This window comes from Ctenopharyngodon idella, chromosome 18 (genome assembly GCF_019924925.1).
Source record: "Ctenopharyngodon idella isolate HZGC_01 chromosome 18, HZGC01, whole genome shotgun sequence".
NCBI lineage: Eukaryota > Metazoa > Chordata > Actinopteri > Cypriniformes > Xenocyprididae > Ctenopharyngodon > Ctenopharyngodon idella.
The window spans coordinates 36,294,871-36,310,168 of record NC_067237.1 but is presented as its reverse complement, the minus strand read 5'-3'; the positions used below and the strand labels follow the sequence as shown (position 1 = coordinate 36,310,168).

General features: G+C 36.4%; 1 protein-coding gene across 1 annotated transcript in view; it reads right to left on the bottom strand.

Annotated features, from left to right (window-relative positions):
- Positions 1-15,298, bottom strand: part of LOC127499620 (uncharacterized) — a 259,187-nt gene that overhangs the window by 95,821 nt on the left and 148,068 nt on the right. The window contains exons 85-87 of the mRNA XM_051870016.1: positions 1,327-1,500; positions 952-1,122; positions 101-274 (exon numbers count right to left, since the gene is read on the bottom strand). Of these exons, the coding sequence (XP_051725976.1) occupies positions 101-274; positions 952-1,122; positions 1,327-1,500 (519 nt within the window). The remainder of the gene's footprint in view (positions 1-100; positions 275-951; positions 1,123-1,326; positions 1,501-15,298) is intronic.

The following is a 15,298-nucleotide window of genomic DNA, read 5'->3' as shown; positions in this document are numbered from 1 at the left end:
AGATGCATACAATTACACAGACTCATATATTTCGTAAAAACTACTTTTATCCACAAATGTGAGATTTGCATTTTAACAGATTTTTTTTTAAATAGTTTACTTCAGCTTTTGCAGTTGACACTGCTCATTTTTGAACAGCGTAAAAAAGATCTTCAATCCTGAGTCTCTCAGTTCAGTCCCACTCAGATTCAGCTCTGTCAGATTTGATGGGTTTGAATTTAAAGCTTCAGTCAGAACACGACAATCTTCATCTGTGATATTGCTGTTATTCAGACTAAAAAAAAGAGAAAACATAGTTATGAGTTTACATTTACCAAGAGTTGACAACTACTGGTGACATGATGACTAGGGGTGTGCCCGAAGCCTTAATCCGTATTTGGAAAGGCACACAAGATTAAAAAAAAAAAAAACGCATTCTATGGGGCCCCTAAAGGGACATATGGTTAGCTTCTTGCTAGCAGTAGCCTGTTACTTTACATTACATCAGATTTCACTTGCCACATAAAGAGAGTAAGGAGAGATGGCTGATAGGACGATGGTGAAGTATTTGTAGATCCTGAGCGCCACTGACAAATATCTAATCTTGTACAATGTGTATCAAGTACCGCCACTCCCTACTATACAGTATGTGTGATTGTGAATCTTGAAAGTGAAAGTCAAACTTGAGCGCACATTTAAAAGCGATTTCAATACCCCGCATATTAACAGTGGCTCCCTGATGCCCGCAAAATATATACAGTATAATTACCCAACTATATAATTGCTAGAGAAAGCATTAAAATATATTTTTCCTGCCAACTCATATTTATTCCTTTTAGGGGTTCCTTAGTACACAGCATTTCCTTTCTGAACATGGCATTCAGCTTTGGGCTTACAAAATATACATAACACAATAAAGAGCAAGTTCACTATTATAAGAAAAAAATGTATTGTAATGATAATAAAACTTACATCAGTGTGTTGAGCTTACAGTGTTTATCCGGCAGTACAGCAGCAAGTTTCTTCAATCCTGAGGGTTCTAGTTTATGTTCACTCAGATTTAGCTCTCTGAGGAGTAAAAGATTTTCACCCAGAACTTTGTTCATAAACTGACAGGCTTCATCTGCAGGAGGACTCAAAAACCTGCAGAAGGGAAGATAAAGCAGGATTCAATTAAATTCTTAACTAAACCTTTATTAAAAATAGCATCTGATTCACAATTGAAAACAGTGTCAAATGCTTTATGTTCAATTTTCTTTGCAAAAGATTGTATTAATGAATAATTCTATAAATAATTTGGCTGCTTATCATTGTATTATTTGTATGTATTATTTCACCACATCTCACCTCAGTGTCTTGAGTTGACATCCTGGATCCTGTAGTACATCATCAAGCTCCTTCACTCCTGATTGTCCAGGATCATTTCCTGTGAGATCCAGCTCTATCAGGTGTGAAGGGTTTGATCTCAGAGCTGAAGCCAGAGCTTTATAACCTTCTTCTGTGATACTGCAGTCTGAAAGTCTAGAACACAAATAAAAATGTAACATTCAGCTGCATCAGGGATCAGTTCTCGATCCATTATTATTCATCATCTACATACTACCCCTGGGTCAGATTCTACATCAACATGATTTTAACTATCATTTCTACAAAGATAACATCTAAATGTATACTATCTGTAAACCTTCTCTATCCACTTTAAAAAAATCTGCCTGTGTGAATATATGAAAAATATAGTAAAAATATGGCTCAACTCCAACCTTCTGAATCTGAACATGGACAAAACTGGCATTATCGTAACTGGAAACCCTTTACTTACCAGAAAAGAATCCTTATGATTCACCAGTGAGATTGAGTATCTCTGTTCTAATCTACCACCTGTAATGTTGTACTCCAGTGCTTGTACTGTTGTCTGCTATCAATAGCAGCTTTTCCACTTTGGGGCCTGTGCGAGCTAGCACTAACAAGGTCAACAGCCTCTGGGCCTACGCACATCATAAATCCATCTTTTTAGGCAATTACCAGATATGGCTGTCATGTCATTAAATGTTTTGAATACAACTGAATTTGTGTTTAATCATTTCATTTAAAAAAAGTAAGTTTCTAATTATAACACAGCTCCATAGTTATTCAAACAGTGAATAAATTACACACAGAAAGTGAGCAAGAACATTTAAATGATCAAAGAACATTATCACTAGGGTTGGGAATTGTAAGAAATTTTCCGATTCTGCCTAATGATTCCGGTTCCGATTTCGGTTCCATTAAAATGATTAAACAACCAATAAAAAAATAGTAGTAAGGGAAAAGAGTGCACAATACTCAACTAAATCAGTCCTTTTTTGTGCTTATTATACTTGTAAAATGTGTTTAACAAACTGCTAATCTCAACAAATTTGCTAACACTTTACAATTAGTTAACTACATTAACATGAACTAATAATGAACTGCATTTCTACAGCATTTATTAATCTTTGTTTATGTCAGTTTCAACATTTACTAATACATTATTAAAATCAAGTGTTGTATTTGTTAACATCAGTTAATGCACTGTGAAGTAACATGAACAAACTATGAACAGATGTATTTTATTAACTAAGGTTAAAAGATTAATAAACACAGTAACAAATGTATTGCTCATGGTTAGTTCATGTTACTTAATACATTAACTAATGTTAAAAAAATGAACCTTATTGTAAAGGGTTACCACAAATTAAACACAAATAAGATGCTTGAACACAAATGTACGATCCAGACAGGTGAAACAGAATATTTTTGTAAGTTGGATTTGTAAAGACGTCACTTGTTTCCAAAAGAATGATTCAGTGATAGATACATTTTAACAGTAATTTGATGCCACCTAGTGGTGTAACAATGCAACCGATATAGTCGTTATTTGAAGCACCCAGTTACTTTCAAAAGGTGATTTATTCTATTTTGATTGGTAACGTAGACATCAGCGTTTATATCTGAATAATAAACTTTTTTTAAAAATTAATCGTGTAGCTTTGTGCATCTCTCTCTCTCTCTCTCTCTCTCTCTCTCTCTCTGCATTGATATCTGACGTATATGAGTAGCGTGAGGGCTTTTCAGTTCATTCATTGCTATAATATTCATGAGGTGAAATGTCTCTATTAAAGGATACACTCCCCACACTTCACCCACCCATCAGACCAGAACCGTTTTCTAAACAGAAACTTTTTTGCACGGTTCCAGTACTTTTCAAAAAACACTTGGTTCCCAACCCTAATTATCACTGACTTTAAATCCTGTTATAATCAATGAAGCTGTCTACACTGTGAAAGGAATCTTTTACTTGCATCATATGAACATCTAAAGTTTGTTGTTTATGATGAAAGAATTCAAGAGAGAGCAGAATTCAGTCAGTGAGCATGTGCACTGAGCAAAACTCCAGTGTTTCAGCAATGACTAATCTGAATGCCTCTGATTGGCCAATGCATTCATAAGCTCAACAGAATCATGTGTGATTGGTTATAATGTGAAACACTGTAAAGTGTAGTGTCATAGTGTCACATTGAAATTAGTTTATTATTTCAGATGCCTTTTGAGAAGACTACAATAAAATTAAACCTGCCAAAGTTGCTAGTGGGACTGACTTACACGCCACTGCTGAAATCCACTGCATTTGGCAGGTTAGTTAGTGTTAAAGTCAAGCCGCCCTATATATATATTTAAATAGGGGTGTTAGGGGTGTAACGATACACGTATTCGTATTTAACCGTTCGGTACGAGACTTTCGGTTCGGTACGCATTACAAACCGAACGATTCGTTGGACTAATCCTATTACAGGAGGGGTTACGTCGCAATATCGGAAATCTTTCCGTTTTAAACCAAGAAGGCGAGCTGATGGATATCACACAAGAAGCAACGTGCAAACTTTGTGCAAGAGTCTTTAATCTCGGTCAGTATTCAAAGTGAAAGTAAAAAGTGACGGAGCTGTCTGACGCTCCATTAACGAAGCATTTTCTCTCAGAGACGACAAGAGACGAATTTCAGCAAAATATGCTGACAACGGTAGGCTATATAGCCTAACTGTCTTAATTTATTCCATTATTTCTCTTGTGGCCCATAAATATAGTGAAACAAATGAAAACAATTGCATTTCGTGTTAAACAGGTTGTTTTTTTTAAAGTCGGTGATTGAAGTAAAGCTGCTCTTAATTTTCATTGATGTCTGCAGTGTTAGGAAATATTATAGACTGTTAATAATTTTAATTATAGGCCTATAATTCATTGTATAGGTTAATAGACCTAAAAATGTTTAAAACATTTTAAAAGAGGAGCTAATACCCTAATCATTTATTATCCTCACAGAACGTCAGTTATGCGGTGATGCGCTATGAAATTATTGCGGGGCAAATTTATTATAATATTAATTTATTAATAAAAGTAGCCTAACCTAATAGTAATAATAACAGACTAGAAGAATGTAATGGCCGACATACTCTGGCTATCGTCAATACATGATCATCGTCTGTTGACGCAACCCAGCATAAGGGGGGTATCGTTGACCCCCAAATAAAAAAAATTGTATTGACAATGAATTTTGTGATCGTTACACCCCTAATATATATATATATATATTTTTTTTTTGTATATTGTTACAAATCTTACCTCAGTACTTTCAATTTACAGTTATCCAGTCCAGTGCACAGCAGCTTCACCCCTGAATCCTGCAGATTATTATTGTTCATGTTCAGCTCTTTCAGATTGGTCTCTGATCCAAGAACTGTAGCCAGAGCTGAACAGCTTCTGTCTGTTAGGTTACAATCATTTAGCCTACAAGGGAAATAAATCAAATTTCAAAATACAATAATCAGTATTAGGTGGAGCACATACAATTCATTTTTCTATATATTTATATTAAATGTTATTAAATGTATGTTATATATGTGTATTAAATTACTTACAGAGCTCTTTTGCAGGCTTTGATGACTGCTAATAATCTAATGAGACACTCGTCTGATTTCTTGAATTTCTGAAGCTCAAAGTCCTCCAGCTCCTCCTCTGATGTCAATAACACAAAGGCCACAGCAGACCACTGGGCAGGTGAAAGATCAGCAGATGAGAGACTTCCTTTGCTAAGGTGGGTCTGAATCTCTTTCACCAGAGTTTGGTCATTCAGTTCATTCAGACAATAGAACAGATTGATGGATCTCTCTGGAGACAGATTATCTTCTAATTTCTGCTTGATGTACTGAACTATTACCTCTTTTCTCTGGTCATTGCCATCTTGCTGTGTCAACAGACCTTTTAAGAGTCGCCGATTGGACTGGAGTGACAGACCGAGGAGGAAGCGAAGGAAAAGGTCCAGGTGCCCATTGTCACTCTTGAGCGCCTTGTCCACTGCAATCTTGCGCAAATCAATCATGGTTTCATTTTTGTTTTCCTGTTCTGTAGACTCTTGAACAAACACATTTTTCTTGTTAATGTCTAGAAACAGATGTGCATAAAGGGCTGCAATAAACTCTTGAATGCTCAAGTGAACAAAGCAGTACATGGTACCAAGAGTGATCCCTGTTTCCTCCTTAAAGATCTGGGTACACATGCCTGAGTACACTGATGCTTTATAGATGTCAATACCACAGGCTTCCAGGTCTGTGTCATAGAAGATCAGGTTGTTTCTGTCCAGCTGATGAAATGCCAGTTTACCCAGTGAAAGAATGGCTTCTTTATCCCAGGAAACATCGGGTGTGTATTCTCCATCATACTTTCGCCGACTCTGCTGGATCTGAAAGCGGAGAAAGTGTGTGTACATTTGTGTCAGAGTCTTGGGAGTGTCTTCAGTATTTGATTCCTGCAGTGTTTCAGAGGTGTCATCAGCCTGATTGTTTTTCACATCATTATTTCTTTTCTCCTCCAGAATGTTCTGGAGAACAGTGGCTGAAATCCAGCAGAAGACTGGGATGTGGCACATGATAAAGAGACTCTTTGATTTTTTAACATGATCAATGATTTCTTTGGCCATTTTCTCATCTGTGAACCTTTTTCTGAAGTACTCCTCCTTTTGTGCATCATTGAACCCTCTGACCTCTGTCACGCGGTCTATACAGTCTGGAGGAATCTTACAGGCAGCTGCTGGTCTGGTGGTGATCCAGATGAGAGCAGAAGGAAGCAGATTTCCCCTGATGAGGTTCGTTAAGAGAACATCCAGAGAGGCTGGTGATGATACGTCACGCCATGTCTCATTACCATCAAACTTCAGAGGAAAACGACATTCGTCCAATCCATCAAGGATGAACAGTACTTTGAAATTATTCCTTCTTGTAAGGTTCAGTCCTTTTGTCTCTGTGAAAAACTGAGTTATAAGATCCATCAAACTTATTTTTTCTTTCTCTTTTAAGTTCATCTCTCTGAATGGAAGAGGAAATATGAAGCTGATATCTTGATTTTCTTTTCCTTCAGCCCAATCCAGAACAAACTTTTGCACAGAGATGGTTTTTCCGATTCCAGCAACGCCTTTCGTCAGTAAAGTTCTGATCTCCTTGTCTTGTTCAGGTGCATCAAACATATTTTTGCATTCAATCGGAATCTCTTTTGATTGATGACACCTGGAAGCAACTTCAATCTGTCTGACCTCATGTTCATTATTGACCTGTTCACTGCCACCCTGAGTGATATAGAGATCTGTGTAGATGTTATTCAGAAGTGTGGAGTCACCTTGCTTTGCAATTCCTTCAAACACACATTGATACTTTTTCTTTATGTTACATTTTAGCTGATGAATGAAGACCAGCTCATCTAAACAAAGGAACAAAAATATAGTTTTAGTCCCAATTTTGTCACAGATGGTCTCAAACACCAGGCGAAACGAAGGAGAGTAGATGAATACAGGCTTTAATGATAACACATAGGAATAACACAACCATACAAGGACGAGAACGGACGAGGAATGAGGGTGAACACAGGGCTTAAATACAGGAAGCAAACAAAGGGAACTTAACAAGGTGATGAGATAATTAGACACAGGTGAATCTAATGAACAGAATGGGGAAACTAGGTCACAGAAACATGAGGATATGTAACAAATGTATGGTTTTATAGATAGTTTCAGTCTACATTTATAAGTGACAATCTGACAGATGGTCATGAGTCTCTTACCTTCTAAAGTATCAGCAGCTTCATCTTGTTTCATCTCTCTCAGGTAGTGGAGTGTGAGATCAAGAGCTGCTTCTTTGATACTGCATCTGTTCTTATTAAAGTCCTTCACAAAGTTTTGTGTGTTCTCTTTTTGTAAAATTTTCTTGAACTTTTCCAACTCATTCTTTAGAAATGTGATTATTTTGCTCTCAAGATCCTTCACACAAAGCAAAAATAAAATAAATAGAGATCGAACAAAAAAACATACAAAATGTGAAAGAAACAAGTTAAGAGAGAAACATGTTAATTAGCTTCCATTTTTTAAAATAAAAAAACAAAATTCTATTAGGTATTTTTTTGTAAACATTGTTCAGCAACCTATTTGGCTGTTATAATTATAGACATTTATGAAAATGTGTTTTACTACCTGGAAGATCCACAGGAGATTGTCCTTGAAATTCTTGTGTTTCCTGTGAGTCTGGAAATCTGAATCTAATTGAAGCCTGTTAGCCAACAAAATTAAATGCTGCATTTTCAGACAAAATATTACAGAAATTACGAGTATTAAAAAATGAATGATGTGCAGGATCTATTTAAGTATAAGTTTAAGTAAAAACTAAATTTCTTAATGTAATATTTTCTGTCCTATAAGCAAAGAACACAGAAGCTGGTGAATAAAAATGAATTTTGCATTGACAACAGGTATGTCACAACCAAAATTAAACAGAAAATAAAAATATATATATAATTGTTATTCATATCAAATAGTTTTTGTGCTCCCTTTAGGTTTTTAAAGCACTGCCATTTGCAAATTGTCTTTTTGAGAATTAATCAAACATTTAATTGAAGCGAATATTTGCTGAAATATTTTAATATAAATGTTTATTTATTTTCTAACTGTCTATATGTCCAACAATAAGAAACACATGGAATACCTTTTGTTGGACGATGGTTTTTCCTCACTGAAGTTTGGTACCGCACCTTTTGAACAGTCACTCTTCACAGACACAGAGCTGGACACGTGTGAGCCTGATCTTACACTAATGACACAAAGAACAGTGAGAGAAAAAGAAAAAAAACACTGTGCTACAGAAGGTTCTTTGGGCTCATTTGAAAAAATTTTATGTTTAATCTTGCAAATGCTGTGTAGTCAAATGTGCATTTGTGCTTCTGTGACTACGGATAGATTAAAAGACATAGATTGCAAAACATAGACTGCAAGATCTATTTTCCAAGTGAATTTAAATGTGTAGTAGTATTACTGGAAAGAAACTCCAGACCAATAAAGCAAACAGCAGACATTGTGTTCTATGAATTATTATTATTTATCACTTTTTATCACATATCTTAATGGAAAAAATACCTAATGCAGTAAAAACAAAAAACACATGAAATACCTTTCAGACGATGGTTTTTCCTCACTGAAGTTTGGTACCGCACCTTTTGACTGGTCACTCTTCAGAGACACAGAGCTGGACACATGTGAGCCTGATCTTACACTAATGACAAAAAAATAGAGAGAAAACACTATTACAAGAGATACTTCAGTCTCATTTAAAGAGGTTTCACATGCAAATTGTTTGCATAGTTTAAGTCCAGTTTAACACAAACTGGCAGATTTATACTTCTGCGTCGAGTGTACGCAGTAGCTACGGCATAGGCTGTGTGTAGCCTGATGTGTACCTCTTCAAAAATGTTACACACGAGAATGAACCTCACTGGTTACATAGTTTTACATAGATTTGCACAGTACTTAACACGGCAAAGGTGAGAGAAAATGCTCCTTGTTGAAAAGGTTTTGTTCTTCACTTAAAAAGTAAATTTCATTAGTGTTTAAAATGATTGTGTGAAAACAGCTGCAGTCTTACCTCTGTTTCTTTGAGAGACTCATCTTAGAGAGACAGTCCTTTCCTTGCTTCTTCGACATCATTGCAGCTAAACTGCCACTGAAAACAGATCAGCACTGGCAAAGATCTCGCTGAAGACAATCAGATGCTCATCATGACCTGGACATGACAATGAGTCACTGAGATGAATATCATGATAGTTCAGAAAGAGAAATGATGATAAAAATTAAGAACAAATGACAAATTTTAAGTTAACAAACAAGCAATATAAAAATACATCATGCTACAAATATATTGCTATGTACTGTTACCAAATGGTGTGATAATCACATCAGATCATTACTCACAACACATGACTCTCTCTCTCTCTCTCTCTATGTGTGTGTGTGTGTGTGTGTGTGTGTGTGTGTGTGTGTACATTACCATGCAGTCATTAAATAATGTGCTAAAACACTGAGAAAAAACAGAACTCATATGTAGTTGTAGATAATATTACAGATTTTACATTTTTTTGACCTTCTGGTATAAGTTCTTTTTAATTTGAACATTATTTCACAATTTATTTTGTTAATTTAAAATGATCCCACAAATAACGCATCAGTAAATGTGACATACTCTAAGAGCCTGTTTATACCTGGGGCCTCATTTATGAAGTGCGCATGTGCACAGATTTGATCTTAAAGTGTGCGAAGTATGCATAAATCCATGCCAATGCTTGTGTGGATTTATGTGTACGCACACTCTAAGATCAAATCTGTGCGTAAATGAGGCCCCTGATCACTTCATGCATTTTCTCTGATCGAATAGCAATCCGATCGCAAAAACACCTGGGGCCTCATTTATAAATCTTTCCGTAGATTTCATCCTAAATGTATACGTACGCACAAAAGTTTTCAGATCTATAAAACCATGTGTACGCCAGAACCTGCGCAAAAATCCCTTTAAATCCCAGTCAGTGGAAGATTGTGCATAGATGCATCTCCACCCTGTCTCCTCCCTGAAATCACCATATATGGAGCTTATACAATGCCTAGTTTTACTATGCATAACCTCATCTGCATATATTATTTCCATGCATATTCCCATCAAGTGACTCCATGGTTAACACCGTCAAAGGTACAAGACATTGGAAAATATTAGATACAGACTATAAATGCCATTTGTGCCATACACATTACATTGCTAAAAATCATCCAATATCCTTGTTATGTTTTAGAATAAATATATCAAAATATCCATAAAAACAAAATTGTAGCTATAAAATACTTCTCATATGAAGTTTTTAGAATAGAGTCGATTCATTAATTTCCACTTCAAATATTATTTTAATTGTTTTAATTCAAATCATATCAAATATATGCAGTTTTGCTGATAAGGTGAACATATCTTTTAGGATGTTTATAGGCTAATTTTAGTGAAAACTGATAGACCTACTTATTTATTGAAGTGTAAATACAGTTGTCTGACTCGGTGCATCACTGATAAAGCATTTTAAAAAGGTATAGTGCAAATCTTACCTTTTTCTTCGAGTTGTATCCTTCCAATGCAGTGGTATTTTTTTATAATTGTTTGAAGATGCCTTCACACGACATCAACAGATCCAGCTGTACAGTAAGATTATCATTGAACTTAAACGGGACAACGGACCGTTCGACCATTGAATCCAGCAGTGTCTCCCATAATATTGAAGTAAGTGTGCATCACTGATATTTTGTCATAACATGAGATCTGCAGTTTAGTTTAAACAGGAATTACTGTGCACCTATCACTCCTCGATGTTATTAGCGTGTCACAGGAAAAGTGATCAAAAGTAGCACACTAAATTCATATAACTTAATTTTTGTTTAAATTCTGTAATGCAATTTAATCGCCATTAATCAAAGTGGAATATTAATGTAAATGTGTATATCAAAATTAAAACAGAGTTTAAAATCGTTCTGTTTACTTCATTACTTTTCTCTCTCTAGTAAAAGAGTTTGTAGGCCTATACGCATGGGTCAGAGTTTGCGTGCAGGTGCGCAAATTTTCCCGTCAGGTTTGTTTTTATAAATAGGAAGGAAGTGGAAGTGGCGTACGCCTTTTTCAGGGCATGTTTTGTGTGTACGCAACAGTTATAAATGAGAACCCAGGTGTAAATGCCCTCCGAAACGCATTCGAGACGGATTTAATCCGATCGCTTAAACCACTTTAGAAGGTGGTCTGAGACGCATTCCAGTCAAAACTGAACAAGTATAAAATGCATCTGGATGTTGAAACCACGTATGCAAATTTTACTCCTCCCAAAAATGCATAAAAAAAAATAAACGTGTGAGAGTGTGTTATAGGCTATATAACGTTATAGCCAGATATGACAGCGCTACTGCATCACCGCAGAGGAGTAACTGAGTCTCTCTTCAACAAGCTGACTCTCAAACTGCCGCAAAAATGAAAGTGAAAGTAAGACGTAGACGGTCAACACACAATCATCTTCATTAAAAGTAATGAGACTAAATTATCTTACCAGTGCTGATGCCGCTCGCTCTCCTTTTGCGGTCTTTGATTTTGAAATTAGCTGATGATCAATAAAAAGCAGCTCATATTTGTTGCTTTCGGTGATGTGAACTCCATTAAATCTGCATACAGAGTGGGAACTGAAGATCAGATTTCCTATATCCGTTTTGCGGAGACACATTTAGGTGGTCAAGTATAAATGGAATCGTTTTGATAAATCAGATAACTATCTGATCAGTAAAAACGCATGAAGTGAACTGGTGTAAACAGCCCGTAAAATGAATGCGGTAAAGTTGGTTTCACATTCGATCATTCGGACTTCCGCGTTCAATAACTTTGTAAATGTAAAAAGGATAATTTTGGTTAATTATAAATAGGCTACTGGCCATTATGACAATAAGCTACAACACCTTTTTTGCAGAAGCAGACGTTTTTCAAGAGCGGATAAAAGCGTTGTTCTCTGTGACAAATGCTGGATGCTGAATGAATGCTGTGATGTCAACGATCTTTGAGGGACCGTCTTCAAGTTCATGATTCTTTTACGACATCATGGTAAGGACGTTTGTGAGCTGTATATATCTGCTTCTAAAACGTTTCATAGCAACGTGTAAAACGTGTGTATATATATATATATATATATACACACACATAAAGTGGGTAAGGAAAGTATTCAGACCCCCTTAAATTTTTCACTCTTTGTTATATTGCAGCCATTTGCTAAAATTATTTAAGTTCATTTTTTTTTCCTCATTAATGTACACACAGCACCCCATATTGACAGAAAAACACAGAATTGTTGACATTTTTGCAGATTTATTAAAAAAGAAAAACTGAAATATCACATGGTCCTAAGTATTCAGACCCTTTGCTCAGTATTTAGTAGAAGCACCCTTTTGATCTAATACAGCCATGAGTCTTTTTGGGAAAGATGCAACAAGTTTTTCACACCTGGATTTGGGGATCCTCTGCCATTCCTCCTTGCAGATCCTCTCCAGTTCTGTCAGGTTGGATGGTAAACGTTGGTGGACAGCCATTTTTAGGTCTCTCCAGAGATGCTCAATTGGGTTTAAGTCAGGGCTCTGGCTGGGCCATTCAAGAACAGTCACGGAGTTGTTGTGAAGCCACTCCTTCGTTATTTTAGCTGTGTGCTTAGGGTCATTGTCTTGTTGGAAGGTAAACCTTCGGCCCAGTCTGAGGTCCTGAGCACTCTGGAGAAGGTTTTCATCCAGGATATCCCTGTACTTGGCCGCATTCATCTTTCCCTCGATTGCAACCAGTCGTCCTGTCCCTGCAGCTGAAAAACACCCCCACAGCATGATGCTGCCACCACCATGCTTCACTGTTGGGACTGTATTGGACAGGTGATGAGCAGTGCCTGGTTTTCTCCACACATACCACTTAGAATTAAGGCCAAAAAGTTCTATCTTGGTCCCATCAGACCAGAGAATCTTATTTCTTACCATCTTGGCGTCCTCCATGCGGGCTTTCATGTGTCTTGCACTGAGGAGAGGCTTCCGTCGGGCCACTCTGCCATAAAGCCCCGACTGGTGGAGGGCTGCAGTGATGGTTGACTTTCTACAACTTTCTCCTATCTCCCGACTGTATCTCTGGAGCTCAGCCACAGTGATCTTTGTGTTCTTCTTTACCTCTCTCACCAAGGCTTTTCTCCCCCGATAGCTCAGTTTGGCCGGACGGCCAGCTCTAGGAAGGGTTCTGGTCGTCCCAAACGTCTTCCATTTAAGGATTATGGAGGCCACTGTGCTCTTAGGAACCTTAAGTGCAGCAGAAATTTTTTTGTAACCTTGGCCAGATCTGTCAAGTCAAGTCACCTTTATTTATATAGCGCTTTTTACAATGTAGATTGTGTCAAAGCAGCTTTAAATTGATAACTGGTACATTATTTGGCTGCACAGCAGCTCTTAAAAGCATAGTGTCAATGCAGGCAGATCAAAACACTGTTGAATATCAAATGTCAAGTCAAATGTCAAGTGTGCCTTGCCACAATTCTGTCTCTGAGCTCTTCAGGCAGTTCCTTTGACCTCATGATTCTCATTTGCTCTAACATGCACTGTGAGCTGTAAGGTCTTATATAGACAGGTGTGTGGCTTTCCTAATCAAGTCCAGTCAGTATAATCAAACACAGACTCAAATGAAGGTGTAGAACCATCTCAAGGATGATCAGAAGAAATGGACAGCACCTGAGTTAAATATATGAGTGTCACAGCAAAGGGTCTGAATACTTAGGACCATGTGATATTTCAGTTTTTCTTTTTTAATAAATCTGCAAAAATGTCAACAATTCTGTGTTTTTCTGTCAATATGGGGTGCTGTGTGTACATTAATGAGGAAAAAAATGAACTTAAATGATTTTAGCAAATGGCTGCAATATAACAAAGAGTGAAAAATTGAAGGGGGTCTGAATACTTTCCTTACCCACTGTATATATATATATATATATATATATATATATATATATATATATATACACACACACACACACACACACACACATATATAGGCCTATATTTTACACTATGCTATGAAAAATCTTAGATCAATGGAAGCAGAGATGTTCAGATGTATATATATTGGATTCAATATGGAAAAATACTGTGGAAGACGATCATTCTGTAATGAACATGCTATAGGCTAATTATTATTTGATAAATGTCACCTCAGTTGACACTTACTGTCCTGTTTTGTTCATCTTTCAACACCTTTCAATGGCTGGTGAAAGCAGCCCAAACAATCTTTAACCTAACTTATTATTATTAATAATTGTCATCTAGTGGTTAAAATAAAATCTTTGATCAATATAATGTGAATTTTTCACTGTCCATAGTTCTGAAACCTCCATATTAAAGTGCAGTAATTTCCCACAGAGCATGACATCAACCATTTTTTTTTTTTTATGGACCATCACTTCAATAACTAATTGTGACTTCAAAACAGTTTGTGCAGCAGATAAATTAAATTTCTGCCTGCACTGTGTTCAATAGATTTTGAAAGGAGGGACTGACTGCTCCAAAACAAGTTGGAAAACATTGAGTTTACCCTACAGAATGTGATCAATGTGGAAAGAGTTTTAGAACAATAGGACACCTTAAGGAACACATGACAATCTGCACTGGAGAGAAGGTGTCCACATGTGATCAGTGTGGAAAGAGTTTCAGAAAGACATGCAGTTTTAAATTACATCTCCGTTCTCATTCTGGAGAAAGACCGTTTTACTGTTATCGCTGCGGTAAAATATTTTTTTAGGACAGATGCACTGCAGGACCACCTGAAAGTTCAAACAAAAGAGAAGACTCGTGTTCTTTGTGTGGAAAGAATTTTAGGTACTTTAAAATGACACCAAAAGCCACAGCAGTGTGAAAGATCAAATGTGCTTTGATTGTGGGAAAACTTTTGAGTTGAAACTGCACCACAGTTTATTCACAGTGAAGAAAAACGTTGCAAGTGTTTACAGTGTAACATGAGATTCAGTCGGTCAGAATCTCTGAAAAAACATGAGAGAATCCACACTTGAGAGAAGCCGTATCACTGATGGGAAGGTTATCTTCTTAACTCAGTCATACAGAAACCAAATGAAATCACAGTATTCATCGTCAGATCCAGCACATTCAAATGCAATATTGTGTCCTCACCAAACATGAGCCAATAAAACATTGAGCAATTAAATCTGCAACTTCTATAAAAAATATGCAACAAGACAATGAAACATCGAGTTCATTTTTAAGACTGACAGTTTCTCGTGTGAGATTCAGATCAACTCAAAGATGGATCTCCTCCCAAATGAACAATATCTAAATCTTTATGCTTGTATAAGATATTGCTTCACAATATTAATCAAATCATTATGCTTTATTATGATTATTGTA